Raw genomic sequence first — 27,426 nt, forward strand, 5'->3', positions numbered from 1 at the left:
TCACATACAGTTTTTGAGACATTTTGCATCAATTTATAGTATAAACTTTGCTCAAAATCCTGTTGAACACAATTTGACACTTGTCTTCTGTCCCCTAATAGATACCCAGAAGCAGAAAACCATATTATAATATTTTATATATATCACATGGTAATAAATGGTAGATACCCCCCCCCCCAAAAAAAATTTTTTTGTTACATTTTGTTACAAGGCCAAATAAAGACCTCATATTTTAAAAAAATTGGACTTTTCTTACCATTTTTTCATGGGTTGGGCCTTAACCGGTTAAACTTTTTGCATTTCGGCTATTTGCCATTTACTGATCACCATTAACACATATACTGATATTTACACACTTTAACACATATCACAAGTGTGTAAATAGCTGCAGACACTTACTTATTTCACTATGCAATTTTCTAGCAGATGCTGTCATCTATCTGCTGCAGCTCACTCACTCACACCTGGATGGTAGTGGAGGCATTGTGAGAGTCACATTCTTTGATTCCTCCAGTGCCTTCAACACCATCCAGCCTTCTTTACTGAGTGGGAAGCTGCAGCTGATGGGTGTCGGTGGGTCCTCTGTCTCCTGGATCGCTGATTACCTGACAGACAGGCCGCAGTTTGTCCGGCTGGGCGGTGTCCTGTCTGATGTGGTGATGAGTGATGTGGGAGCCCCGCAGGGCACTGTGCTCTCTCCATTCCTGCTCACCTTATACACCACAGACTTTCAGTACAACTCAGAGTCATGTCACCTTCAGAAATTTTCTGACGACTCTGCAGTTGTTGGGTGTATAAGTGGTGGACGGGAGGAGGAGTACAGGGGGCTGGTGGACGGATTTGTGTAGTGGGCGGGTAAGAATCGCCTGCTGCTTAATGTGGACAAGACCAAAGAGATGGTGTTAGACTTCAAGAAGAAGGGATCAGCTCCACAGCCCCTCTGCATCCTGGGTAGTGATGTGGACACGGTTGAGGAATATAAATACCTGGGAGTGACTATCGATAACAGACTGAGTTGGAAGACCAACAGCTCAGCTGTGTACAAGAAGGCCTGCAGCAGACTCTACTTCCTGCGGAAGCTGCGGTCGTTCAACGTGTGCAGCAAAATGCTGGAAATCTTTTACCAGTCTGTTGTGGCCGGTGCTCTGTTCTCATCTGTGGTCTGCTAGGGGGGCAGCATTGCAGCCAGTGACACCAACAGACTGAACAAACTGATCAGGAAAGCTGGCTCTGTCACTGGCTGCAGACAGGACACTTTAGAAGCAGTGGTGAAGAGGAGGACACTGAACAAACTGTTATCTATCCTGGATAACCCGGACCACCCTCTCCACCCTGTGCTGGACAGACAGCGGAGCTCCTTTTCCAAAAGGCTCAGACAGCTTCGCTGTCTCAAGGACAGCTTCAGGAAATCTTTCCTGCCATACGCAATAAGACTGTTTAACTCATCATCATTGTCTCAGAGATAACAATATGAGTGACTGTTGTAACTGGTGAATTTTTGCACTGGCTGGATCAACCTTGCACAGTTAAACTCCTCATCTTGTGTCACTGAAAACAACTGTCACTACTAATCATTGCACTGGACTATATTACTTGCTAGCTATTCTCACTCTTACTGTGTATAGCTAAATACCTCCTGTATAAGTCTTGTAGATATTGAAATTTTTATACTGTTTTTTATTTTCCTTGCTACCTTAAGAAGCACAATGCTAAATGACTGTACCTCTGCAACACCTAAATTTCCCAGCTTGGGATGAATAAAGTACTTCTATCTATCTATCTATCTATCTAAAGACTGGGCACAGAGCTCAGGAGGTTAATAGCCAGTGATAGTGGGCACTGTGGTGAGTGTACTTTGTGTTTGTATTTAATAAATATTAGATGGGATATATTGTAGAATCATGCATATTTGTACTTGACTCTGTAAACCAAATGACCCCTCAGGGACATTCAAGTTACTTCTCCAGTTTTGATGATTTGATGAACAAAGCAATAACAACAATATGTTATTAATTGTCTGCTGTTGTCTGGTAAGCTGTATTGATAGAAAAATCTGACCCTCCTTTGTAGCTTTTTTTAAATGATCTTGTCTAATTAAAGTCAAGCAACAGTGGTGAAGTACAAGCATGAATGCTATTGGTGCATTTGTGGGTGTACCAAATATGTCAAATACAGGATGATCATTCTTTGCTGATTAGGCCACTGAAGAAAAAAACAACTCATCGTCTGGCTGAGTGAATAAGAAACACTGGACGATTTGTGGGAGGAAAAATAAAAAAGGGAGAGAAAAATCTTTGTATCCTCATCACAAGGGCAGGAAGAGTAAGATTAGAAAAACTCCACCACAAAGAGACATATTTACCTCTGCCTAATCAAATTGTGAGCACCATTCCAAGTACTTTCCAACTAACACATGATGCAGTCATGTTGGTCACGATGATATTCAGCAACCCCTTCAGTCTGTGTGCACCTTCCAAAAATAGTGTTTTTATAACTAGAACAGGGAGCTCCAAGGCGGAAGAGGCGATTTTTTTTTGGGGGGGGGGGGGGGGGGGGGGGGGGGGGGGGGGGGGGGTCATATGCTTTACAAACAGCTGTTCCCATCTGTGTGTGGGTTGGTGGTGTTAGATCAAGGGGAGCGTTGTTGCTCTCACTGGGACACCCTGCTGATATATGCAAATCACCTAAAGTCTTTCAAATCTTGGTTTCTTCACAGTTACAATATACCAACCAATACTATTTACATGTAAACACAAAGAAGACTACTTTAATTCTCAATTATTTAATTCTGAAAAATTCATTCTGAATTAAATAACATTATGTAACCGTGGTTAATGTCCTGTAAAGACCTTCCTGGAAGGTTCAGAGAAGATAAGAAGTGTATAAATTCATGGTCTTGTACAAATGTGCACTGTTTAGACTGGTTTCAGTTTCTTGGATCTTATTTAGATCAAATCCACTTTAAAGAATCATTTATACCTTAATGATTGGAAATAAAATGTTCATAAAGCATGCTTATTGTGTCTTGTATGTAGTTATCTAAAAGGCCTGGATTAGAACACTTTTCTTCCACCTGAATTCGTAGCCAACATATTTCACTTTAGAGTTAGATTATCACATTAAAACATTGGTAATAAGAATATTTATAAAACACCATACTGTGGGTGCAAGGCAACAGCATATATTAAAAAGACAATAATTAATAGAAAATGTCCAATCTTTTCCTGTACTAGTAGCTTCTCTGAATTAATGTGTAAGCATGCATTTGTTGGAAATTAGGATTAAATGTAAAGATGTAAGTTTCTTTTATGTATGTAGTTTATAAAACTGTTTATAGTTGTATTATAGTGGATTTCAGTGACTGTGTTTTGTAGTGTATAATTGAAGTTTACTCTAATTTTTTATTTTGTTTTTTCTAAGTTTTGAAATTATGAATAAAAATCTGAATAAACTGATGCGGTCATCTTTTGTTCTGTGGCATTGCAAAGCAAGGAGTCATGGACAATTGTTTAACTTTTGCATCTGAAATTAATCCTCAGATCTAGGCTGCACATCTGGAGGGGAAGACTTCAGCTTATCCACCCAATTTTTTTTTTTTTTTTTTTTTAACAACAAAATAACTCATTCATGATCACGAGCCAACCACGAGTCTGAAAACTCGGAAGCATTTCTCTCCAATCATACTGCCGTGCTTCAAATTCCCTTTGTTTGAATGCTGCTGAGCTCCACTTTTCTCCTCGCTTAGTCATTCTGCACGGGTCAGATGTTGCATTCAACTTCTTTTATTTAAAGTCAGAGCTGAAAGGAAGTGAAAGGCGTGAATCGCCTCCCTGTCACTGAGCGCACGCGGAAACATGAAAACAGACTGGCTGAACAGGTAGCTGCACTCTGAGGTCATAATGAGACCAGTATCATCAGAGACAGAGCTGCACTTATTCAGCTGTTAGCAGTCTACTGCTAACAAGATTTCTGCTCTTAATCACTTAATCTCGTTTGTCCCATCGTTTTGTGTCTTCCTTCCATCTGTCTGTGTTCGTGGTTTTGCTGATCACTGATCAGATTATTGTTCATCAATTAAATGTTCTATAATTTTTCGGGCTATTAAACGATTAATTTTCAAAATCACTTAGAACTCAGTTGTTTCCATTCATTCTCTCCTGCCTGACAGTCAAGTTCACAGGTGTTAACAACAAAATCGGAAGTACTTGTTCTTTCAAAGTAAACTGATCTGACTAGACTTGACAAATCATAGTTGTAGAGAAGTTGTTTCATTGCTGGTGGCATTTTTATTCTTTTAAAGGCTTCACACAGTCCTGATGTCTTGATATCTTAATTGTGGGTTCATTATTTATGTGTTAAAAACAGTGGCAGATATCCAATAGGAATAAAATTAAAAGTCAAACAAACCTTTGTAAATAAATGGTATGCTAATTGCCTGAATGTAGCAGAATATAAAATTTCAATCCAAAAGTTACTTGTTACTGTTTTTGTATTTAGTACATTTGAACTGGCTGTGACAGTGTCCACTTGACAATTTATAGTACTTTAAATGTTGCTGATTTTATATACGATTTTTAGAAGTTTATGTTAAATGTGTCCAAGAATTCAGATATTCAACTAAACAGCTAAACACTCCACCATAAGCAAAACTTTTAAATGTCAAGCAAAATGTTGTGCATTATTAATATTACAAATAAGAGAGAAAAGAAATATCCATAAATAAAACAGATCCCTGTTAAATCAGTTTACATTGCTGTATTAATATTTGTTATATAATATTATTTCAGTATTTCTGTGGTTGGGCCTAATCAATTTATTGTTTAAACATTTTATGTTGTACTTAGTTTGTCTCTCCGTGTTGGTCCTGGAATAACCAGATATAGGCAACAGATGGGTGGATGTTGTGCATACACATATTTCATCTTTATGGTAAATGTATGGTAACCAGAGCCAGGTAAATAACTGTCTTTCTGTTGTGGACTTAAGTATACACCAGAACTAAAATAGTTTATATGATGAATTGAAAGATGAGAAAAGAGATAATACAAGTGGGGAAACATGACTTTTCTTTCCCAGAAAGATAATAATCTACACCAAAAACAAAATCAGAAAATGAAGACAGGCTGCTCTCTTGTTTTTCTTGATTTTCCATCATCTACTTTCCCAGGGGCTGTCAAATAAAAAGCACAATATTTTCCATAAAATACAAATAAGATTTAAAAAACATCCAAATGAAAATGCTGAAGCACAGACTGGGTTTACTGATCACATATAGAAGGCATGTTTTACGGCTTTATTTTGAAAGATACGACCGGAAGTGATGTTTCTAGCTTGACTCGTGAGCCCGACAGACAGACGATGTGAAAGCCGCTTCTGGGTGATGTTTCTCCTGAAAAACAGGAGTGCGTTTTAAACTTTCTCATCCTTTTTCTGGATCAACCAGACGCGACAGGGTGCTTCTTTTCTTTTTTTTAGCCGACGTTGCCTCCACAGCGACTTGCCATGAGCATCCCACGGCAGGAGACCTAAACCTCCAGGTCTGTATCGAGGTGAAGATGCCTCATGGACCGCTCCATCACCGCCAGTGCGCCAGTTCAGGGCATCCCAAACGACGAATAACGAAGAAATGCCGAGGTTTAGCGTCAGATGGGTGGTTGCGGTGGTGCTGATGGTCGTGGTCGGCGGCGCTTTCTTCTTCTGCGAGTACCTCATCTACTTCCCCACCATCCTCAAGTGCGCCTGGCCGAAGCTCAGTCATGCCCGGGGCGGAGAGAGCATCGACGGGCGACCGATGGACTCAGCTGTCCGCGCCATGGTGCTGTCGGACACCCACCTCCTCGGAGCTGTAGGGGGGCACTGGTTCGACAAACTGAGAAGGTAAAAGTCTTCATCTTCATCTTTAACCACTTCATCATCGCTTTATCCACAATTCTGTGCACCGGCTCTGCGGGCGGGATTGTAAACAAAAACAACAAATAACGCTGACTTGTTGTGTCCCAACGCGCAGGGAATGGCAGATGGAGAGGGCTTTTCAGACCGCTCTGTGGCTGCTCAGGCCCGAAATCGTCTTTATTCTCGGGGATATCTTCGACGAAGGCAAGTGGAGCTCACAGAAGGTAACGCAGAGCTCCATCTTTTCCTTTTTGCATTGTCTGCATATCAACACTGTTATTGATAGCTGAGGATGATGATGACGCTGATGGTGCTTGGGAAAATGTTTGTGGATGCAGAGCAGAGGCCGGTGCTGTCCGGTTGTTTAATCATCATGTTGTACAATTTGGGCCCAGAGGCTGCAGGTAAGGAGGTAAACAGCTGCAGCCTGCACGCTCTCAGCGCCTGCGTTTAGGAACAAAAACCCTGGGATTTCACACAAATCGTGTTGGGATCCTTTAATTAATAGATGAAACGAGGAGGACAAAAGAGAGTCTCATAGAGGAACAGACAGTAGACAAAACAAGATGGGGGGGGCGAGCTTTTTTTTTTTTTTTTTTTTTTTTTTTTTTTCCTCTTTTCGGTTTCTCTCCTGGCAGCTCTAGCTACTAAGTTATAGTTTAGGGGCTTTGGACAATGAAGCAAAATGTGAAATCAGGTTTACCGTTGGTTTATAGATTAACCTGTCAATGATTTTCTGAACTAATCAGTTTTGACTTTGCTTTATGTGACATTAAAATTTGTACATTAAAATAGAACTTAATAAAATTATTCATTTTACTTTTGTTAGATTGTTTGATAAATATTTGCATCCTCTTAATTTCACCGCAATCTATGATCCACATGACTTAAATCAAAATATTACAAAACACAAAAAGATTCAAATCTGAAGCAAAAACCTTGAATTGACTCACATTCTTCCACCTTTTTAATTGATAATCAAAATATTTGCCCATATATTTATTCTGTACTTTACACTTTTTTTAATGAGCAGTTGTTATGCTGAAGTGTGGAAAAATGGCCCATTAACCCAACAAAATAACATCAGACCAACAGCTGCAGCTGATCCTCAGACATCTCAGTTTAAAGGTTTTTAATAATAACTTGTTTTAGACTTCTTATGGAGGATTCACAGAGGTGAGTGTTCTTAACTTTGAATGTAAGTCTGCAACCAAAGCAACAAGTTATTTTTTTTATTCTCAATACAGAAATAATCAGTGCACAATGATGTGGAACAAAAAAATGACTCCAAATTCTCACATTTGAGATGCTGAAAGTTGCAAACGTTTGTCATTTTTCCTCCATACCTCATCTCAGCTGTAAATTGTTTCAACACTAATTAAAAGCAACCATGTGATGCGAAACGCAAACAGTGCTGATGTGATTAAAGGGCTCATGTTGTCTGCTGAGGCTGCTGCGAGACCCTCAGAGATCCAGTTAATGCTCATGAGCTTCCCAGGGGAGTTTTTCTGTCTTTCTTTTTCTTCTGAAAGGCCTGAGCTGATTCCTGCTTCAGCTGTGTTTGTGTCGGTCTCTCTGCAGCACTGGGAGGACGACGTACGTCGCTTCCACAGGATGTTCAGACACTCCACCGACACAGAGCTGGTTGTACTGGTTGGAAATCACGACATTGGTTTCCATTATGAGTAAGAACAGACTTTTCTTCCTTGCTTTTTCATTGCACCGCCTTATGTTCTGGAGATGAGAGGGGAGCAGCAGAAATTCCTGATGAATTAAAGACTGATTTAAATGTTTTTTACTTATCAGACCCCTGGGCACGATAACGCCTTAGTGGCATAATTTGTTGTTTGTCTATAGAAAGGCTTTTTGGGCTGACTGGAGGTCAGTGAAACCTGTTTTACTGCCAGCAAACAAAAGTGAAAAGACTAGTTTGTCCACATTACATAACCATATAAAATATTTGACTCATGGGCTTGGTTGCAGTAAATGCATTCAGAGCAGAGGCCATGGCTGAGAACATACAGGTAGTTCACCCTGTTACCTTAACAACAAATTAAATAAAATTACAAAAGACTTCATTATAATAAACATATATTTTTAAAGTTAGCCCTGCTTACACGTTATTAATGTACATGAATCCACAGAAAATGCTTTTTAATTCTCCACTGAATACTGTTTGCTGAACCTGCAGAGTCCTACACTCTTTTTTTAAAGTAATGATAACGCTCTACTTACACAATCAAGCTGCTTCTTGTAAAAGTGACAAGTGACACTGACAACAACCACTTTCTAAAGATTTAACTTTCTCATAAAAAAAAAACTAAATGTTTTTCTTTTCCTTAAGCTTTGTGCTATGAGTCCTTATTCAGTAGCTCCCTAGTTTGCCAGAGTAAAGTCTGGATAAATAGTTCATAAATGATTTATACAGATTAAAAATGTTTGTTCTGCGTTAGAAGTTCTGTCGTTGAGCAGAAGTACCAGTTTGACATCATTTAACAGCGAAAGTTGAAGTTTTTCATGTCAGTTATAATTATTGCGAAACCTTTCTAAAATAAAAGCTGATGCTGTGAATTATAGATTGTATTTAAGACGTTCATGTAGTTGTAGTGATATCTGCCATTAGCTTGTTAATGTTTTTGAGGCCTTAAATTTGGCATATGGCAGCTGCCATGTTGGTATTTCAAGGTGTCCAAATTTAGACAAGAAAATGACTGAAGATGGTGTGCAGTATTTACCGGATTTACATGAGATTGTGAGTAAGTGATGTGTGTGTGACATGAAACGGGTCAGCTTAACTTAAAACGGCTGCATTTTTCTCACAACACGTTATTTTGCAACATTATCAGCCTCACAAACATGCAGTGCCATGCTTAACAAACGCTGATGGATGAAAGAGGTTCAACATATAATAGCGTGAGACAGTGCAGAGTCAGCTCCTGCTGCTCAAACTCAAAGTCAGTTTTTACACGAAATAAAATATAAATAAAAACAGAGCACAGCAAAGAGAAAACAGGATACATTTCCATGTCACCTCAGTCCATTTTAAATGAACCATAATGATCATTCAGTATTGTTTTTCATTCTTGTCCCTTTTAAAGATGTTTCTGGATTTTCTCAGTGTGAACTTGAGTTGCTGAAAATCCCCATTTTCATTCATTTTCCATACCAGCTCAACTCAGTTCAGGACTATCTGAGAAGCAAAGAACACTCTGGATAGACCCAACACAGAGACCATGCTCAATCACATTATACCTATTTAGAATCACCATTTCATCCAACATGCACGTGTTTGGATTTAGCCAAATGCTCAGAAGACACTCATTCATGCATGAGGAGACACAGAAAGAACCAGCCGAGAGTCAAAGCAGGATTCTTGCTGTAAAGCAACGGTGCAAACTACCACATCACCACACAGCCCAAACCCCCAAGTTCTTTGACATTTTATGTTGAGAAAGATTTGTTTTTACAATCTTTACAGAGTGGTCGCCCCTCTCAGGCTGCACTCACAACAAAACATTAAAACATACACAAAAAAAAACACCAGCTTTGTGTTCATGATTAGGACTGTACACTAAGAAAACCCTGGTTGGGTATCGAAGTGAAAATCAAGAGTGTGTGGACATTAAAACTGAAAAAGCTCATTTTAAAATAAGAAAAACTACACTCACCAGTCACTTTATAAGGCAAATCTTCTGGTATTGTGTCTGGCCTCATAACTGCCTTAATTCTTCATGGCTTAGATTCAACCAGGTGTTGTAAACATTCCTCAGAAATTTTGCTCTATTATGTCATGACAGCATCACACAGTTGCTGCAGATTAGTCGGGTGCACATCCATGATGATAATCTCCCATTCCACCACGTCCCAAAGCTGCTCTACTAGGTTGAGCTCTGGTCACTGTGGAGGCCAGTGAAGTACAGTGAACTCGTTGTCATGTTCAAAATACCAGTTGGAGAGGATTTGAGCTTTGTGACATGGTGCATTGTCCTCTGTGGTCATCAAGGAAAGAACATGGTCAGCAACAATACTCAGGTAGGCTGTGGTGTTGGAATCATGTGCAGTTTGTACCCAGAGGTCCAAAGTGTGCCCAAAAAAGATATTCCCCACACCGTTACACAGACAGCCTTAGCTGTAGGAATCCATGCTGTCATGTTGCTTACACCTAATTCTGACCCCATCTGAAAGTGGCGCCTCAGATTGAGGCGCATCATAAATCTCCTTTCTTCATCATTGTTATGCTTGGTTTAATCTTCAAATCATCTTGACCATGTCTGCATGTCTAAATCCATCCAGCTGCTGCAATGTGATTGGCTGATTAGCGTTTTGTGTTAACAAGCAATACAACAACTGTACCTAATAAAGTGGCCAGTGAGTGTATGTTTTCAAATTTTCATTGAAAGGCACACACACACAACTAATGATGACATGTTCAGTCCTTATTAAAACGGCATCTAAGAAGCCTTTCTTCTTCTTAATCATAATTTTCAGCCTGTGTATTTTGTGCTGTATATCATCGCACAGCTTCATGTTTGATGTGTGTGATTCAGAGATGTAGGATTATGTAGCCACGCCGCGGCTCATACGTGGTTTGATTGCACCCGTGCAGCAGGAAGCGAGCTGGCACAGCTCTTATGTAACAGTGCATGACAGACCGACGTGACAGACTGAGCAGCAGGTTTTCATGCAGTGTGACAGACGTGTTGTGTCTCCCTGCAGAATGGACTGGTTCAAGTTGCAGCGCTTTGAAAAGGTCTTCAACGCCTCCTCCACCAGGATTGTCACCAAAAAGGGAGTCAAGTAAGTTTCCGGAGGATGTGACATGCATGGGAACCTGGAACATAGCTGCAAGAAAAATATGTGTCTCTGCAGGCTGACAAGTGGCCACTTTTATCTCTTCAGTCAGTCTGTGCCAAAGATGCAATTTTAAACAAGAAACCAGCCAATATGTTGCACAAAATGTTTTCACGGCGTTCAGAGAGCATGCAGTAAATGTCATGTGAAGTACAAGTGCATCACATGGAAACTGCACACTTTGCAAAGATATTTGCATAAAAAATACTGGCTCTTCTATTAAATAACATATACCTGTGTTAATAGGAAGGGAAATCTCTAAAAATAGCCCCCAGTTTCTAGATTGGCTTTTAAATACTAGTGCTTTCTTACAGTTTTAAGTGTGGATTCTGTCCTATTTCAACAGAGCAAAAGTTAGAGTATTACTGTTTGACTATAAACATACAGGCAAATGCAAGGCCTTCTTGGATTATGCACCTTTTAGTGAAGACCAAATATGTCTTTTTAGGAGAAGAACTGCATACCAGCTGAGAAGCACAGTGGTGGAAATGTTATGGTTTGGGCTGCTTTATTCCTTCGGGTACCAGGTAGCTTGTCCCCTGAATAGTGAATTAAAAGTGGATCTTTATACTCACAAACTCAAAAAAGAATAAAATGGAGAGTTATTGACTGGCTAAGGCTAAGCTTAAATTTGATCTTGTTTAAATCCTGTCTAAATGTCAAGCACATCATAGAATAAAGTTAGACAGATATAATAATTTAAAAACCTAAACACATTTATTGGTTTTTCTGTTAAAGCTGGCAAACTTTATTTATTTTCCTTGTTAATATGTCAGAAAAGCTAATACTGTCACTAAGCTACATTAATTTCCTCACTTTTCAGTAGTGTTCAATGTCAACGTGGGTTTATATAATCCTATCAAACATTGTATATTAACATAACATGTCCAAGCACTATGAAGATTTATTTATTGCAAACCCTCATTATAAAAAACACATAATATTTCCTTAAATATCTTTGATCTCTCTATTAAAACCAATAAAATCAATTAAATTGGACCAGTTATTATGTTATAATTCAACATCAGAGTAGCTCTAAGTATCCTCATTTTGCTGTGAACTCTTCTCATAACTGTCATCCTAGAGAGGTCACTGCAGCAGTGTCTTTCCTCCATGTGATGTTGAGTTGTGGCAACATTTAAAGCAGATTTAATCTAATTTATTAGAGTTTAAAGGCACATTATGAAAACAATGTGCCACTGAAAAGCTCATTGTGATAACTGCAGAAGATTTTCCTCTGGATCTCATCGTTTGACTTCTCCCATTTGAATTTGCTCTCATCGTGTTTATTTTGCTCTAAATCATCACATAAGTAATAAGAAATTAGTTATCTTCTTAGTAATCTTTCTTCTGGGATGCGTCTCTGCAGCTTCGCTGCAGCTTCGTCAGACTCACTCAGTCTCTCCTCTCTGCAGCTTCCTGCTGGTGAACAGCGTTGCCCTGCATGGCGACGGCTGTCCCATCTGCCAGTCGGTGGAAAAGGAGCTGATCAAACTCTCCAGAGATCTCAACTGTTCTCTTCAGGTGGGAAGAAATTTCTGGAAGTCACATTTTCACTATCAACACTTCCCACTCACCCTGCTTGCCAGACCTCAAGTTGTTAACAGAAATAATAAACTTCCAGTGTACCTGCTCCTGCAGGTAGAGCAGGTGTTTTCTTTTTACACATGCAGCGTTTCCTGACAGCAGCGCCAGTTTTCCAGGAAACAGAGCGCAGAATTATGAAATAAAAATGCTGACGGGTGTTTGAGGACACATTGGGAACTTGTGCAGAAGCCAGCTGATGAATTCTTTATATTTACTCTTCTGCAGAACTCGCAGTCCAGCAGCAAAGGGATGGAGAGTTGTGAAGGCTCGCAGTCCTATCCTCCCACAGCTCCCATCATGTTACAGGTAAAATGGATATGTGCTCATTGTTTGAAGTCAGGTTGGCTCCACTCATCAACACATTTAGCAAGAGAAATAAAGATTTTTTTCAAGCTTGTTTTACACAATGCTCACACATGGTGTCTCAGTGCTGCAGAGTGAAAAAAAATATTTACAGTGACTCTTAGACGAGCTTCAGATTAAACCTGCGCGCAGTCTTTAGAGCAACATGCTGTTTTTGTTTTTCCATTTACTGGCATCTTGTCCCTCATCTCAGACATCCCTTCCAGTGAAATCAGTTATTAAATCTAAAATTTTGTGGGGTTTTTTCTTGAAAAACCTACTTATGTGCCTCTCTATCTGTACTTATTCATTTCATTAATTCCTTCTGTCTTGTTCTAGTCCTTGTTCTTGCTGAAGTTGCCACCATTTTATAAATTTGTGTTTACAGCCTTTTGTTTGCTAATCCAAACTTTTCATTTGCCATGTGTTTCCTCTTTTTGTCCTTCCTTTTATGCCCTTTCAGAGCTCACACCTAACAGCCGATGATTAGTTTCTATAACAATATAATGCCATTCTTAAAAAATTATTTTCCCCAAAGAAAAACAAAACTCTAATGAAGATTCAAAGGTTTATAAAATAGTTCATTCATTGTACAATATAACATTGGTTTTAATAGAATCAAATTATGGATTTAACGTCACTTTAATGTAGCTGTTAATACTAATCTTAATTAAGTCATATGAACTTTGGGGTTCAAAAGGTTTAATAAATGTACTTAAGGTGAATCACTTCATTAAGGGGTTTATTATGCAACTTTGCACTTTCACTTTTAAATTATTCTTTAGGAGCTTAATGAAAGTTTAAATTATCCAGTACTTTAAGGGGCTGAGTTATGACGAGGGCAAAACTGCTGCGCTATTTAACATTTGCTGCGCAGTTTTGCTCTGGTTATGTTTCTACGATTAGCGCCTGATCTATTAAGACTGCTCCTGTTATCATTTGCGGAGCAAACAGCAGTATTTAAATGAGGATTTAGCGGCGCTGTTTGCTCTGTCATGTAAGGTTCTGGAGAGCAAGGAAACCGCAAACGCAAAATTAACTTTTATCCGATAGAAGTTGAGACAAATAAAGGAGACAAATAAAAATATTGCGGAAGTCGAGGAAAAAAATCTAAATGTCACCAGAAATGCTGCAATATAGTTTCATATTCAAGTTCAATTTATTTATAAGGCACACTAACAACAACCTTTAGGAACCAAGGTATTGTACATATAAAAACATGCAAGGAACAAATAAGAAATAATAAAGGTTTAAAAGCTATAAAGAAATAATAATAATAATAATAATAATAATAATAATAATAATAATAATAATAATAATAATAAAAGACAGGCATGATAAAGTCTTTAAACTTATCCAGCAATTCTAATATTGCAACGCTGGATCGTCTCCACAATCCTCTTCTCTGGCATTCTAAATATATTAATATAATAGAAAAAAATGCATTATCTTAGTCGCCTTTCATGGTGTCTGTGCCTCCTCCTTAAAATTATTACTGCAGCCATTGCGCGTATACTGTTGTGCCAATTAGCACCTGCTTTTCAGAAACGCTATTTTTAGAGCAAACATAAACACCGCAAACTATTTGCGGGCTACATGAATCCCACTGCTGCGCAAACCAGATTTATTTGCATAGTCTCCTCCCACTAATGTGCACTTTCTGGCCGGAACGCCCATAATGCATATGCAGTAGCTTCAGAAACGCAAAGTGGAGAGCGGCGCAGTTTTGCCAGGATAACTGACGCAGTTCCATGTTTGCGGCTTTGATAGATAAGCTTGGGCCGATTTTAGCGGAGCAAAGCCGTCTGCACCTGTTTTTGTACACGCAAAGCGTTAATAGATCAGGGCCTAAAAGTACTGGATAATTTAAACTTTTATTTATTTGGTTGTTCGATGATATAAATGACACAAAAAGGTTTCTAATGACTTCAGCATGAGATAAAAGCAGAAATAAACTATGATGTCACATCTATTTTCCAATTATGCAAACTAAAATGTCTGCTTTTCTTGTTCCGTTTACATTTATTCTTTTGTTTCTCACTGATATGATGAATAGCAATAAATTATTTAGCAATGATATGTTTATAAAAAAAAACGTCACACTTGATAATCTCTACTTTCTGTGTGTGAGGAAAGCCTTTCATCAAAACATACTGGAAAACATTTTTTCTGGTCCCTATATTATATATACTCATATCAGCGATAATCCACCTTTCACCAGAATGTACAAGTTATGGACATAAAAATACAGTTTACCTGTTATAATGTTGATTTGATGATGAAAACGAACAACTGATTTTAGTGGTGTTACGTGATTCTTCTTAAGTTACTTGGTTTAAAAGTAATTATACACACAGCTGCTGCACCCTGACAGAGAGGTCTGACATTAGTTTAGCGAAAACTACGGTCGCACCAAGTATTTGCTGCAAAGTTCAGCAATGACTTCAAGTAGTTGAACTTTAAATCATGTGTAGTAGTAAATAAAGTAAAGTTTATTTATAAAGTGCTTCTTACAAATAAAAAGCACAAAGTTCTGTACATAAAACGGGTGCAATAAAACAACATAATTTCATAAAATAAATAATAACCATCAAGAAGAAGCTTTCCTGAAACAGTTTTTAACTGCTTTTTAAAAAGAGTCCACAGAGTCGACCACACAGAGGGACAGGGGCAAGTATGGTGGCTACAGCCTGAAAGTCAGGTTTCCCCAAAGTTTTAAAACGGGTCTTTGGGACCTTCAGGAGGCTCTGGCCTGAAGACCGAAGGGGGCGTCCTGAAAATAAGGGACACAGCAAGTCAGCAAACTGTGGGGGTCTGACCATGTAATGTCTTGAAAGTAAAAACCATAATAAAATTAGATAAAATAAGGGTCGCTTAGGCTGTCCTGGATGTACCTGTCAATAGTCTGGCGGCAGAGTTTTGCACTAACTGAAGTCTGCTGAGAGTCGCCTTTTTGAAACGAGTGAAAACGGAATTACGAAAATCAATACGAGATGAGATAAAATCAGGTCATTTCATTTGAAGATCTTATTTTGACAACATTCTCCTAACTATAGAAATAGCTCGTAGCTGATAAAAACCACTTTTAGCACAGATAAAAAGTGAAACTCTGAGTTATTGAAAGAACAATACAACTGAATGTCATCAGCGTAAAAATGATAGGACACATTTTTAAAACCACGAATCAGCTGACCAAGAGGTACAACAAAAACAAAACGGGACCAAGAACAGAACCCTGTGCAACTCCACAAGATAGGTTGGACACATCAGACATTATATTGATGATAATGACATTAAAGGTTCTTAATTTTATATATGAGGAAAACCAATGAAGAACAGATCCAGAAAACCAGAAAACCCCATCTCTGATTCAAGTCGATTTATCAGTATGCTGTGATCTACGGTATCAAAAGCAGACATTAAATCTGGTAAAGCCAAAACTGTAATGACCTAAGTCTGCAGACATTATCACATCACTAGAAACTTTCACTAGAGCAGTTTCAGTGGAACATTTTCTAAAAAATTAAAATGATCAAAGAAATCATGCTGCTCCATAAAGGACATCAGCTGACCTGCCACTACCTTTTCCAAAATTTTGGAAACAAATGGTAGTTTTGATTCGGCCCTGTGGTTTTTAGGCTCTGATTGGTCAAGGTTGGGCTTTTTGAGGATTGAGGTTTACCAAAGCATGTTTGAAGTAGCTGGGGACTGAGCCAGATTCAAGATTAATCAGTTTTACCAAACGCCAAAGGTTTTTATAAACAGCGATGTTGGGACAATGTCAGCAAGGTTTGAAGACGCCCACTGAGGCTATCACTTCCTGTAGGCTGACAGGAGTGAAGGAAGACCAAGAGCACACAGGTAAAAAAGTCCGTTGAACAAACATTTATAAGGCGAAGATTAATACTGGCCCTAATGTCTTGTACTTTGTTACAGTCCTCCTATGAGTATACAGGCACATGAAGAGGTGAGGGAGCTGCAAGGTTTTCAGTGGTGTCAAAAAACACTTTCAGATTTTTCTTTTTATAAGAAACAAGATTAGAGGAAAAGGCTGAGCTAGTTTGCTTTATTTAGCTCCTGCATCATATCTTTAAGGTGGAGTCAATGCACCTCTAATTTAGTAGATTATCACAGATGTTCCATTTTCCGGCATTTCCCGTGCACGGATTGGGCTTTTTTACACCCTAAAGTCTGTTTGACAGGTGATACCATATCCAAAACAGACAAACAATGGCTATTTAAGCTTGTCACAAATGTTTTAACATCATCACAATCAGCAAAGGAGCTGGGTAAAAAAAGTCAGAGAAATCACTCAATACTGAATTAAGAATATGTTTTTGTGTTACAACGCTGCATACGGCAGGCACCACCTTAAAAGATAAATTAAATGATATACAGCAGTGGTCACTGAAAATCTTCAAAACATACTTGATTAATATTTAGTCCACAAGAGAAAAATCTACTGAGTGACCGTTTTTATGAGTGGGGCCAGAAACATGCTGAACAAAATTAAAAGAGTCTATGATTAAAAAATAAAAACAGTATTTTGTGAAGTGTCTCTTATTTAAGTGGAATTGATCACATCAGATTTCTTTTATAACCTCATGTAATTATAGCACACTCAGGTTTATTTAGGTTCTACAAACTCATATTACTCTTGTTAATTGTGCTCTTTTACTCAAGTTAACAAAAAAAATAATAATTTTGAGGCAATGAGTTTGCATTTTTTTTTATAGTAATGCAAACTTGTTAGATTCTACAGTGTCTAGTAAAAAATATTCATAAAATGTCCAGAACATGTTAGTTAAAGGAGCAGCAGTGCCTTGAACTTTCACATAGAACAGGTGGAATATTCAACTCTTATGCATCAGTTTAAATTTTCTCTCAGCTTCACTAACATGCACTACTAGAAAACAATCATAGCCGTGTCTAAATTCAGCCCAGTCTAAGCAGAAAATGTGCAGCAGGTACATTTGTGCACTTGCTCAAAGCAGACGGTGAACAGGATGTTTTCTGTGGCGTGACAGGTTAATAAGCAGCAAGCTGTAACTTGATAGATTTTTGTACCTGTGCTACATGTGAAACCAACCATGTACAATATTTCTGGAACTAATCATGTGCTTTTATAGACAACTATCCATTTAAAAGTTAGAAAGCAGCAGAAACATGAGTGTGAGGAAAATAGTAAAGTTGATGTGGAACAGTCTGAGAAGGGTGAGTTTCAAAGCAATCAGCTGATACATGAAGTTTTCGGTGTGACAAGGTCTGTGGCTTAGTACCTGCTTCCTCATCCCTTCTTCCTCCTTGTGTTTGTGACCAAATGATCATTACATGTGTAGCAACCAATAACTTAATAACCGCCAATACTTTAATGCCTTTTTGAGCCATTAGCTGGATTATTGAGTTAGCTGGGTTATAGCTTGGTTATTATATAGCTCGGTTCATTATTGACCTACTGTAGTATTTAAAAAAAAATTAAAATCTTTATTTAGATTATTGTTTATTAATTTAGATTATGTAAATTGTTCATTTTGGAATAATAATTAAATTTTGTGTGTTTGTTTTTGGTTAGTGGTCATGTACATCAGCTCAGCATCAGATGAAAATGTAAAAACGGTGCAGTGTAAGTGGGGCAGTTGCCAAACAAAGGCACTTTACTGGTCCAGTCCTCAGCAACAGACTTTAGAGACGTGGAATGTCAACTCTCTGAGCTGGTGCCCGAGGTCGAGAGGTCCCGGCTAGACTATAGTCAGGTTCTCCTTGATGAGCAGCTTAGAATCTGGAACCAGTCTCCTTGAAGGGGGTTGTACTTTCTTCCACTCCTATGAAAAGCGTCAAGCAGGTTTGGGCACACTTGTTGCCCTCCCCTAGCTTGGAGCCTGTTCAAGAGGGTGGAGTCTCTCTGCCTCTGGATGGGGGAACGAATCCTGACTGTTGCTTGTGCCTGTTACCCAAACAGAAGTTCAGAGTACCCATTCTTTTGTCATTGAAGGAGGTGCCTCTCTAATAAACTCTGCACAAGTTTGCTAATGAGCCATTAATTTGAATTAGGTGTGTTGCAGCAGGGAGACATCTATGACCTGCTGGATAGTGAGCCTTGAGGACCAGGGTTGGGGACCTCTGCTGTAAGGCAGTCTTTCTGGGTATTCCGTCATCCTGCTTAAGGACTTCGTTGCACATGTGGGCAATGACAGTGAGACCAGGAGGTGCAGGACAGGGAGGAATGTCCCACACCCTCCAATCTGAACCTGAGCATTGTTCTGTTATTAGACTTTTGTGCTCATCATGGATTTCTGTAACGAACACAATGTTCCTTTCATGTTTTTATTACATATTTTGAGTTGATCTGCAGCCACTGAATAAGCTCTAGGATTGCTTCATTTAAAGCTGCAGTGCAGGACTTTTACAGGACATTAACATCACACTCAATCACTTACCAAACCTGTTCACACAATGCTGAATAATCTCCAGGTAAATCTCTTCGTATTTTCCTCCACAAAGCAGGCTTTTTAATCCAATATGTGTGACGACATTCCTGCATTGTAGCTTAAGTAGCGATTCATTTTATGCCAACCCACAATTACTGGTTTGCCAGAGCTGAAAAAGGACAAGACTGCAGCAAATATAAGTGTGGCACAGAAAACCTGGGAAGTGTCCAAGAAAACTTTCTGATGCTTTACACTGAAAATAAACTCGTTCAGAGGACAGATCATGGTCTAAAAATCGATTTACAGCAAGAACAAAGGAAAAAGGCATGTGTTGGTGTAGTAGTGTTCTGCTCTGCAGTTTAATGATTAATCACTCCATCCGATACCTAAAAATAAGAAGATATTTAATTTCATTAATTAAAACAAAGAAATACAGCAGTTTCACCTCTGAGGAGAATGAATTGGTCAATATTTTGTTCAAGTGATAAATGACTGAATTCATCATTTTGTTCTGTAATCACATTTTGTTTATTCTTTAAACAGTTACATAGCTGCAAGTTCAAGATTAGACACTTTACTGAGCCAGTTTCTTTGCTGCACACATGTCCTCCTTTACACACACACACGCACACACACACACATATATATATAAATATCTCTTAGAGATGTGACGTTCATGAACGAATCGATTCTTTTGAACGACTCTTTTAAATGAATGATGGGAATCGATTCACAGCTGTGAGCCGTTCATTTGTGAGCCATTCTTTTTATATACAAATTTTTGACACTGCCGTCATCAAATCAAATCAAATCAAATCAAACTTTATTTATAAAGCACTATTCATGCCATAGGCAACACAAAGTTCTTTACATGATTAAAAACATAAGAATAAAAACACTCAATGAAATCTTTCACACAGTCATACGCACACACGTTTACACACACACACACGCCAAGCCCAACCCCCCACCCCCCACCCCCCTTGAATGAATAAATAAATGAATAAATAAATAAATAAGAAGTGGTACAGTTGAGTAAAATGAAAATAAAATAAATAACATGTGACATCATAGAAGTCTGATGTCCAACACGCTACATTCATGTGAAGCATCTGTGGGCATAGAGTATTGTTTGGTAAACAAATACTGTGAGTTCTATCGAAAACATTTACTAGAATTTGCACTGACTGCTCAGGTTTGTCCTTTTTTATCTATATTTTTCCTATAAATATTTAATCTTGTATAGTAGATTTTATATAGATACATATTTTGATTGTTTGTCATTCTTATATATTGTGAAATTTTGTAAGATATTGTGAGAACGAGCCAGTCTTTTGAATGGCTCTTTGAAAGGAACGTCTCCTCAAGATCCGGCTCCCTTCAAAGAGCCATAAATCCCATCTCTAATATATATATATATATATATATATATATATACACATATACATATTCTCTTGACTGTCTGCTCTGTTCTCCAGCACTATCCTATGTACAGAGTGAGTGATGCCAGCTGCAAAGGACAGGATGCTGCGCCTGCTGAAGAGCGACACCTGCTGTTCAGAGAGAAGTACGACGTGCTGTCAAAGGAAGCTTCACAGAGGGTGAGTGCTCTGCAGCCCGCATCATGGTCAGCTTTTGTGCCCTTACTAAGAGCTTTGATCTCTTGTCAGACACTTTCATCTGAATGAACACAGACCAACAGTTCTGTGAGAAAAACCGTGGTGTAGATACATAAGATGATGGGGAAACTTGTGATGTAAGAAACAGCCATCTGAGGTGGATGTGGCTTTCTCTCCTTCAGCTGTTGCAGTGGTTTAAGCCTCGCCTCATCCTGAGCGGACATACCCACAGCGGATGTGAGGTTCTCCATGACAACAAGTACCCAGAAATCAGTGTGCCGTCCTTTAGCTGGAGGAACAGGAACAACCCCAGCTTCATCCTGGTGAGTGAAGCAAAATAAAAAAAAAAAAAAGAAACATGCCAAGAAAATGTCTATATTAACCTGCATCTTGAACTTTTTTTGCCAACTGCTTCATGACCATCATGAGTGTTTCTTTTGTTTCAGTTTTATCAATAAACAAGAAACATGACTGTTAGGAGCATTTCTCATGCACTTTTTCCACATATTGTGAGTTCCCAGCATGTCAGGCTTCCCTTCTCTTTTACAGTGAGGTTAATATTGAGCTCATTATTAGCTCATTCATTCCTCACCTGCAAGATGAGCAGTTTGATCCCTGGTGGCAGCTCCTGCTGGGAGGACGTGGGTTTTGTTCATGGGTATACTAGTATAGGTTACATTAAAAGCTATTGTCATGACACAATGTTGCCTTCTTGATTGTTGTTGAAAGCTGTGTTGAAGATGGTCAAGGTCAAAATCTGAAGACAAAATTAAATAGGGTTAATATTTTTTCTTATGTTAGGAGGCCCCCTGGTGGTTCGATGACCCTTTGCAGACGTGTCAGTTGATAGAAATTCTTTTCTATCACCTCTAACCCACAGTTTCTCCCTCCTCCCCTTCCCCCTTCCCCAGGCGTCGGTTTCGGCCGGCAGTTACACAATGTCCAAGTGTTTCCTGCCGGAGGAGAGCACGGTGATCGGCGTTTACTGCTCGGCTGGCGCCTGCCTGCTGCTGCTCTTCCTGGCCCACTGTCTGTGGATGAAAGGTCTGCTGCAGTGCCTCAGCCTGGTCCTGCTGGGGAAGCACAAGTCTCTGTGAAATCTGTTACCACTGTCTCTGGAGCTTCATGTGAGGATCTCTTCAAGTGTGACGTTCCTCGTCCTGAGTTGGCAAAAAGCCTGTCCATATAAACTCTGTGTCACGGCATGGGGAAGGACATGAATATATGTTTCACATTTCTTTATAGGACTAAAAGGTTATGATGATGGTGGTGTGAATGTAGCTGATGATGGGAGCCAAATTCTTACAAATAATCAGTGGGAGATCCAGACTTTTGGAAAATAAAAAAGAAAAATGTTTTCACTCAGAAAAGTAACTTTCACTGACTTCAAAAGTGCGCAACTGAATAATTAGAGTGAACACACATGGAATTTAGTAGGACAAATCAAACACAAATATGTGTAAATATTACCTGATTAACAATCTGATGTAAGGTGGCAAAGTAGAGTTATGTTGATGCTTTATGTTTCTTCCTCTGTTCACCTGTGAGCCATGAACACACCGATCTCTCACTCTGAACACCGTCTGCTCCTGTCATTAATGTCACATCTTCCATCACGGCTGCTCCTTGTTTTTATGAAATATATTTATCTCTGACTTCTTGTGCCAAATGTTTGTGAGGGGTTTTTTGCCAAACTGTTGAAACATTTCTGAAGATCTGTAAATAATAAAGAGTTTTCTGTTGAATAAAGGAAATTGAGTATGCAGGAGTTTTGACTCAGTCATTCAAATTTCATGGTTGCAAATCCAAACAAAAAGAAAAAACAGAAATTATCTAAAATGCTTCAGGTGAAGGCTGTTTAAAATATTGAAAGGTATTTTATGAAAGTTTTTTTTTTGTTATTATTCTATTAATAGTTCATACATAGTTTTTACCTTAATATCAAAGTGTCTTTTATCAGTTTCGTCAGTTTGGCCATAAAATTACTTATTTAAATTTTTATTAAAGTCTTTAACATTTTTTGATAAACTGAAATACTGCTGCAGCTATAAAATATCCTCACAACTTAAGCTCAAGATGTCTGTGAAATTGTTTAAAAAAAAGAAAAGCATCAATCTATCCATTGTTTATACCCACTTATTTCAATGCAGGGTTGCAGGGGGGGCTGGTCCTATCCCAGCAGCTCCATTATGTAATATTTTTCCAATTTGCTGGCTTAATTTGTTTTAGTTTAGATATTTTACCTGACAGCCATACAGTTATGCCTTTTACCTAAAAATATTCTACCATCTATCCTGGATATCAATAGTAATATCTGAGCACACAGAGTGGCAGGGATAAGTTGAATGTAGAAAAATGGCTAAAACCACTGTATTATGGTCTATTAAAACTCCATTTCCTAATTTGCTAACATACTATCATACATCATCACTATATCTAAAGGTTTAGCTCATTTTAGCTTAAAAGAGATTTTACTCCAATCCCACCCATACTAAAAACTTCATTAAAGTCATTAAAGCTTAAAGTACCAGGAGATGTCAGATGTTTTGATTTGTCACAGCAGGAAAACATGTGATTTACTGTTACAGCCCACTGCAACGCTTTTTGGAAACAAGTGTGTGTGTGTTTTTTTTGGTGTATAAGCCCTGAAAATGGAGCATTGATTCTTCCGGTTTGAAGTTTAAACCTGCTTATTATGACTATATAGATGTTACACTCTTCAGATTAATCACTAGAACTACTGTCCTTGTTTTGTTTGTTTTTTTATCATCTGGACAGTTTTGGTAAGGCTCACTTATTGAGATCCATGCATGACCACAGTAATGATTTGAGTAATTTTTCCTTCAATTTAGAGTTGCATTCAAGTGTCCTGCAAGTCAACATGGTGTAGAAGTACACAGCTCAGCAGAACAAAGCCATATTAATTGATTATTCGCAGCTTTATAGCTTAAATATCTTCAATGAAACCTTCCTAATTAATCAGAGCAGCTGTGTTGCTGTGCAGGGATTTTAACTCTAGAAAAAAAATCCCAATGTATAACCAATAAACCCCATCTTGGTAAGGACATTTCTGGCCTTGCACAGCAGTCTGGAAAAAAAAAAAAAAAAAAAGCCCTCGTTGGCAACAAATCTGAACACAACTGGACACCAAGATGGAAATAAAGCAAAAGTCCTCTAATGTGCCTCTTTATTTAAAGAAAATAAAAACGTCATTTAATCATCCTCCCAGGCCAAACAAGGTTTTTGCACCTCCAGTCAGTTCACTCTCTTTCGGGTATAGACGTGTACTGTAGCAGAAGAAAAGGCTGATGCTGTTTGTACAAGAAGAGCTCGTCTTGTTGGGTGCTGCTCACACATTCATAGTGCCTGTGCCATAAGTTATGGCTCCAAAGGACCAAAGAATTACTAATATTGCACGCTCTCATTTATTCATCTCCATTCTAAACATGCTTTCCTATGTGTGTATGTATACATATTTACCGTATACATACATAGGTATGTACACCTAGGCACACACATAATTAAACATGTATAATTGTACATATATATTTATATAGACCTATAAATTTACATGTACATACATTTATAAAATTTTACACACAACACACGCTCATCCTCTCATACGCGCACACAATGCTTCTGTGACTCTGTTTTATGTACACATGCGCACAGGCACGCACTTCAGTATAGATCTCAGACACACTTTATATTTGGAAAAAAAAAAACAAAGCCAACAAAAAAGAAACGAAAAAAAGTTGGTTCCTATTAAAACAACACCAGGTTGCAATTTGGACACTTTAAATGGATTTCCAATGTTTGTTTAAAGCTGTGAAATAAAAAAAAAAAATATATATATATATATATATATATAATAAAAGGAGAAAAGAAAATAAAAAGGCATGGCGCTGCAACATCTGGTCTTCACTGCAGGTAAGTGGTTAATTTGCATAATGTATACAGGTTTTTAGGATTTTTTTTTCCCTATTTTTTATTTTTTACTAAACAGCATTTCCTCTTTTTTTATAAACCAGAAAAAACTAAACTCTACAGAGAAAGTTCCCCACCCGCAGTCTTTCGCTGCAGATAGAGTTTGACATCAAGCTGTACAGCGCAGTCGAAAACATACTTACATCTGAGCTCATTTACAGGTACAGCCATAATCAAGGCACAAAAATCTACAAGTAGATTTGTTTTTCTTTCAATTAAGTTGTACAAAATAATATTACATTTTACAGTCTGTACAGGATAATTCAACCTTGCACAGTGTACAAGTTAACAAAAAAAAACAAAAAAAAAGAACAATACATATCCCCCCCCCCCTCTCCGTCAGTATCTCTAAGCTAAAAGGATGGTCTGTGTGGAAAAAGAACGCAGGTCCGAGTCTGTGGAGGCAGCAGGGCTAAGGTGCAGAAAGCTCAGTCCCTTTTCCGTCATTTAAATCAGTCTTCATTTCGCCGTTATATCCCGCCCCCTCCCCTCTTTTAATTTCTCACTCCACATGTCTCTCGGCTGCTCGGTCCACCCTGCAGCTCGGCAAGCTAACATTGTGACAGGGTAATAAATATTGTGATGCTACATTGTGTGTATGCTTCCTCTGGAGAAAAAACAATAACAAGAGAAAAACATATTAAGGAACCTGATGAAAAGTGCATTTTCATCTCTTCACCCGCTCGATTCCTCTCCATCCACTAGAAGCGAGTCGGAGTGGAGGAGGAAGAGGAGGAGGAGGACGACGAGGGGGGTGACGAGGCAAAAAAAAGGGGGCAGAAAAGTCATGGTGGTGCCAGCGTTAACTGGCGGGTGACACAAAAGCATATACACGCACATACGCTCGCTCACATGGAATTCCTCCTTCTCTTCATTACACACACCGCCTCTGCACTGAGGTCCTGCAGGTGTGTTTTCTGTTTCCACACCCACCAGTCCAGGTCCAATGAGAGAAAAAAAAAACAGGACACAAAGGGGCAAAAACAAAAAAAATTACATCAGGAGGTAGCCCAAGGCTTAGTGGAATGACAAAAATCAAGGCATTCAGAAGGAAGGACTCAAAGAAAAATCTGAAAAAAGAAAAAAGAAGAAGCGGCACACAACAAACTTTGTTCCCCAACCTTCCTTTTACATTGGAGAAATGGGAATGAATCCCCAAAAATAAAAAAAAAACTAATACAAAAAAGAGAGAAAAAAAGTTAAAAAGAGGAAGAGGTTTTGACACACTTCAGTAGTACTTCATAGTCCTCAACAGGAGGGGTGGTCTGAGGGTCTCTTTATGGGATGTGGGGTTAGGATGAGAAGGAGGAGGATGAAGGGTTCATCAAGGATGCAGAATGGTGGAAAAAAAATAACACAGAAGGCTGACAGAGACGGTCTCCCATCCATCACAAGAGTTCGTACTGCCGCAGGTGCATTCTCTGGATGATGTCCCGGCAGTCGTTGAACACCCGCCGGATGTTCTCTGTGTCCACAGCGCACGTGAAGTGGGGGTAGCAGTAGTGTCTGCCGTCACCGCTCGCAGTGCTGATCCGCTGGGGGGAGGGGGGAAACAAGACGCGAGATGTCAGGAAACAACCAGGAGGAAGGTTTCATTTCAGTTTTAAATTGTGGTGTGCTATAGCTGGTTTAACAACACACATCAAATAAGACCACTTCCTGTCTCTGCGACTCAAAATGTGAGTCATAGGAGTGCTTCACTGCCGCTCACACAAAAAAGTAAGCAAAGTCCTTACATTTATAACAGCTACTCAAAGTCACATCTTTGCAAATTAAAGGTAAAATTGCTTAAGTTTTATTATTTTAATCTGACATTACAAGGGCTTTTCCTCTTTTATTAAACAATAAAGATAAAAAGCATGGAGTAGATCTGAACAAAGGGCTGGAAATTTTAGGAAAATAATAATAAAAAGAAGAAGAACTGCATCTAAATACAGCTACCCTGACCACAAATAGCTATTATGTGTTCAGCACTGGCAAAACTACCATGCAAGACCTAAATTAAGAGAAAATTAGATTTGTCTTAGCCACCACAAGCACTGATGTCTTTATTTTAATATGTAAGATAAGCATTATCATATCATGAGAGACAAACTTGGGTTTTTTTGCAAACACCAGGAAATACACGTTTCATTTTTTAAGAAGGTATTAAAAGCTAAAAATAAAGCAATAATATAGATAATAATGGTATTTGAGTCTCACAGTCATAAGTAACCATGGGAACAGTATCAGCATGTAGAAAACAACTACATAGCCTCTATTCACAGATCAGATTTCATAAAAAGCTATTTTTGTTCACATAACTGTACGTTCTAATCACAATAATCAGAGGCTGTACAAAAACAGTGATGGTAGTTAAAGAAAAAAAAAAAACAGCTGCTAACTTTCAGACTGCTTGTCCTCATGATGTGGTTTACAACAGCAGAAAAGGTTCAATGAGTTCAAAGCAACAAAATATGCACAGCTGGGACTACAAGCAGGACTATTAAATACCGAGTTAGAAATTAATAGGACAGGTCTATTCATGGTTGGACACTGATGAACTTTGGCTCGTTTTAAACAGCCCAGACATGTGGTGATGTACTTACAAGAAACTCGTCTCGAATGAAGAACTTGGCTCTCGTCACTCTTGGGTCTTCACCGGGTTCAGGAGTTGCTGTAAGAACAGCAGGGTCACTGTTAATACGAGTCGAGACAGCAAGGTTAAAAGTACATCACAG

The 27,426-nt window shown here is 38.6% G+C and overlaps 2 protein-coding genes across 4 annotated transcripts in view; one reads left to right on the forward strand and one right to left on the reverse strand.

Annotated features, from left to right (window-relative positions):
* Positions 1–5,341: 5,341 nt before the first annotated feature.
* Positions 5,342–22,480, forward strand: mppe1 (metallophosphoesterase 1). Its single transcript, XM_041993341.1, has 9 exons — positions 5,342–5,877; positions 6,008–6,116; positions 7,474–7,577; positions 10,609–10,689; positions 12,159–12,267; positions 12,556–12,636; positions 20,579–20,701; positions 20,902–21,042; positions 21,631–22,480. Exons 1-9 carry the CDS (start codon positions 5,627–5,629, stop codon positions 21,814–21,816), a joined length of 1,185 nt encoding a protein of 394 aa, XP_041849275.1. The 5' UTR covers positions 5,342–5,626; the 3' UTR covers positions 21,817–22,480.
* A 1,412-nt stretch (positions 22,481–23,892) lies between these two features.
* The window catches only part of gnal (guanine nucleotide binding protein (G protein), alpha activating activity polypeptide, olfactory type), a 54,551-nt gene continuing 51,017 nt past the window's right edge, over positions 23,893–27,426 (reverse strand). For all 3 annotated transcript variants that reach the window (XM_041991637.1, XM_041991635.1, XM_041991636.1), the window contains exons 11-12: positions 27,295–27,362; positions 23,893–26,241 (exon numbers count right to left, since the gene is read on the reverse strand). In XM_041991637.1, coding sequence (XP_041847571.1) covers positions 26,095–26,241; positions 27,295–27,362 — 215 coding nt within the window. In that variant the 3' untranslated portion in view covers positions 23,893–26,094. The remainder of the gene's footprint in view (positions 26,242–27,294; positions 27,363–27,426) is intronic.

This window comes from Melanotaenia boesemani, chromosome 8 (assembly GCF_017639745.1).
Source record: "Melanotaenia boesemani isolate fMelBoe1 chromosome 8, fMelBoe1.pri, whole genome shotgun sequence".
Taxonomy (NCBI): Eukaryota; Metazoa; Chordata; class Actinopteri; order Atheriniformes; family Melanotaeniidae; genus Melanotaenia; species Melanotaenia boesemani.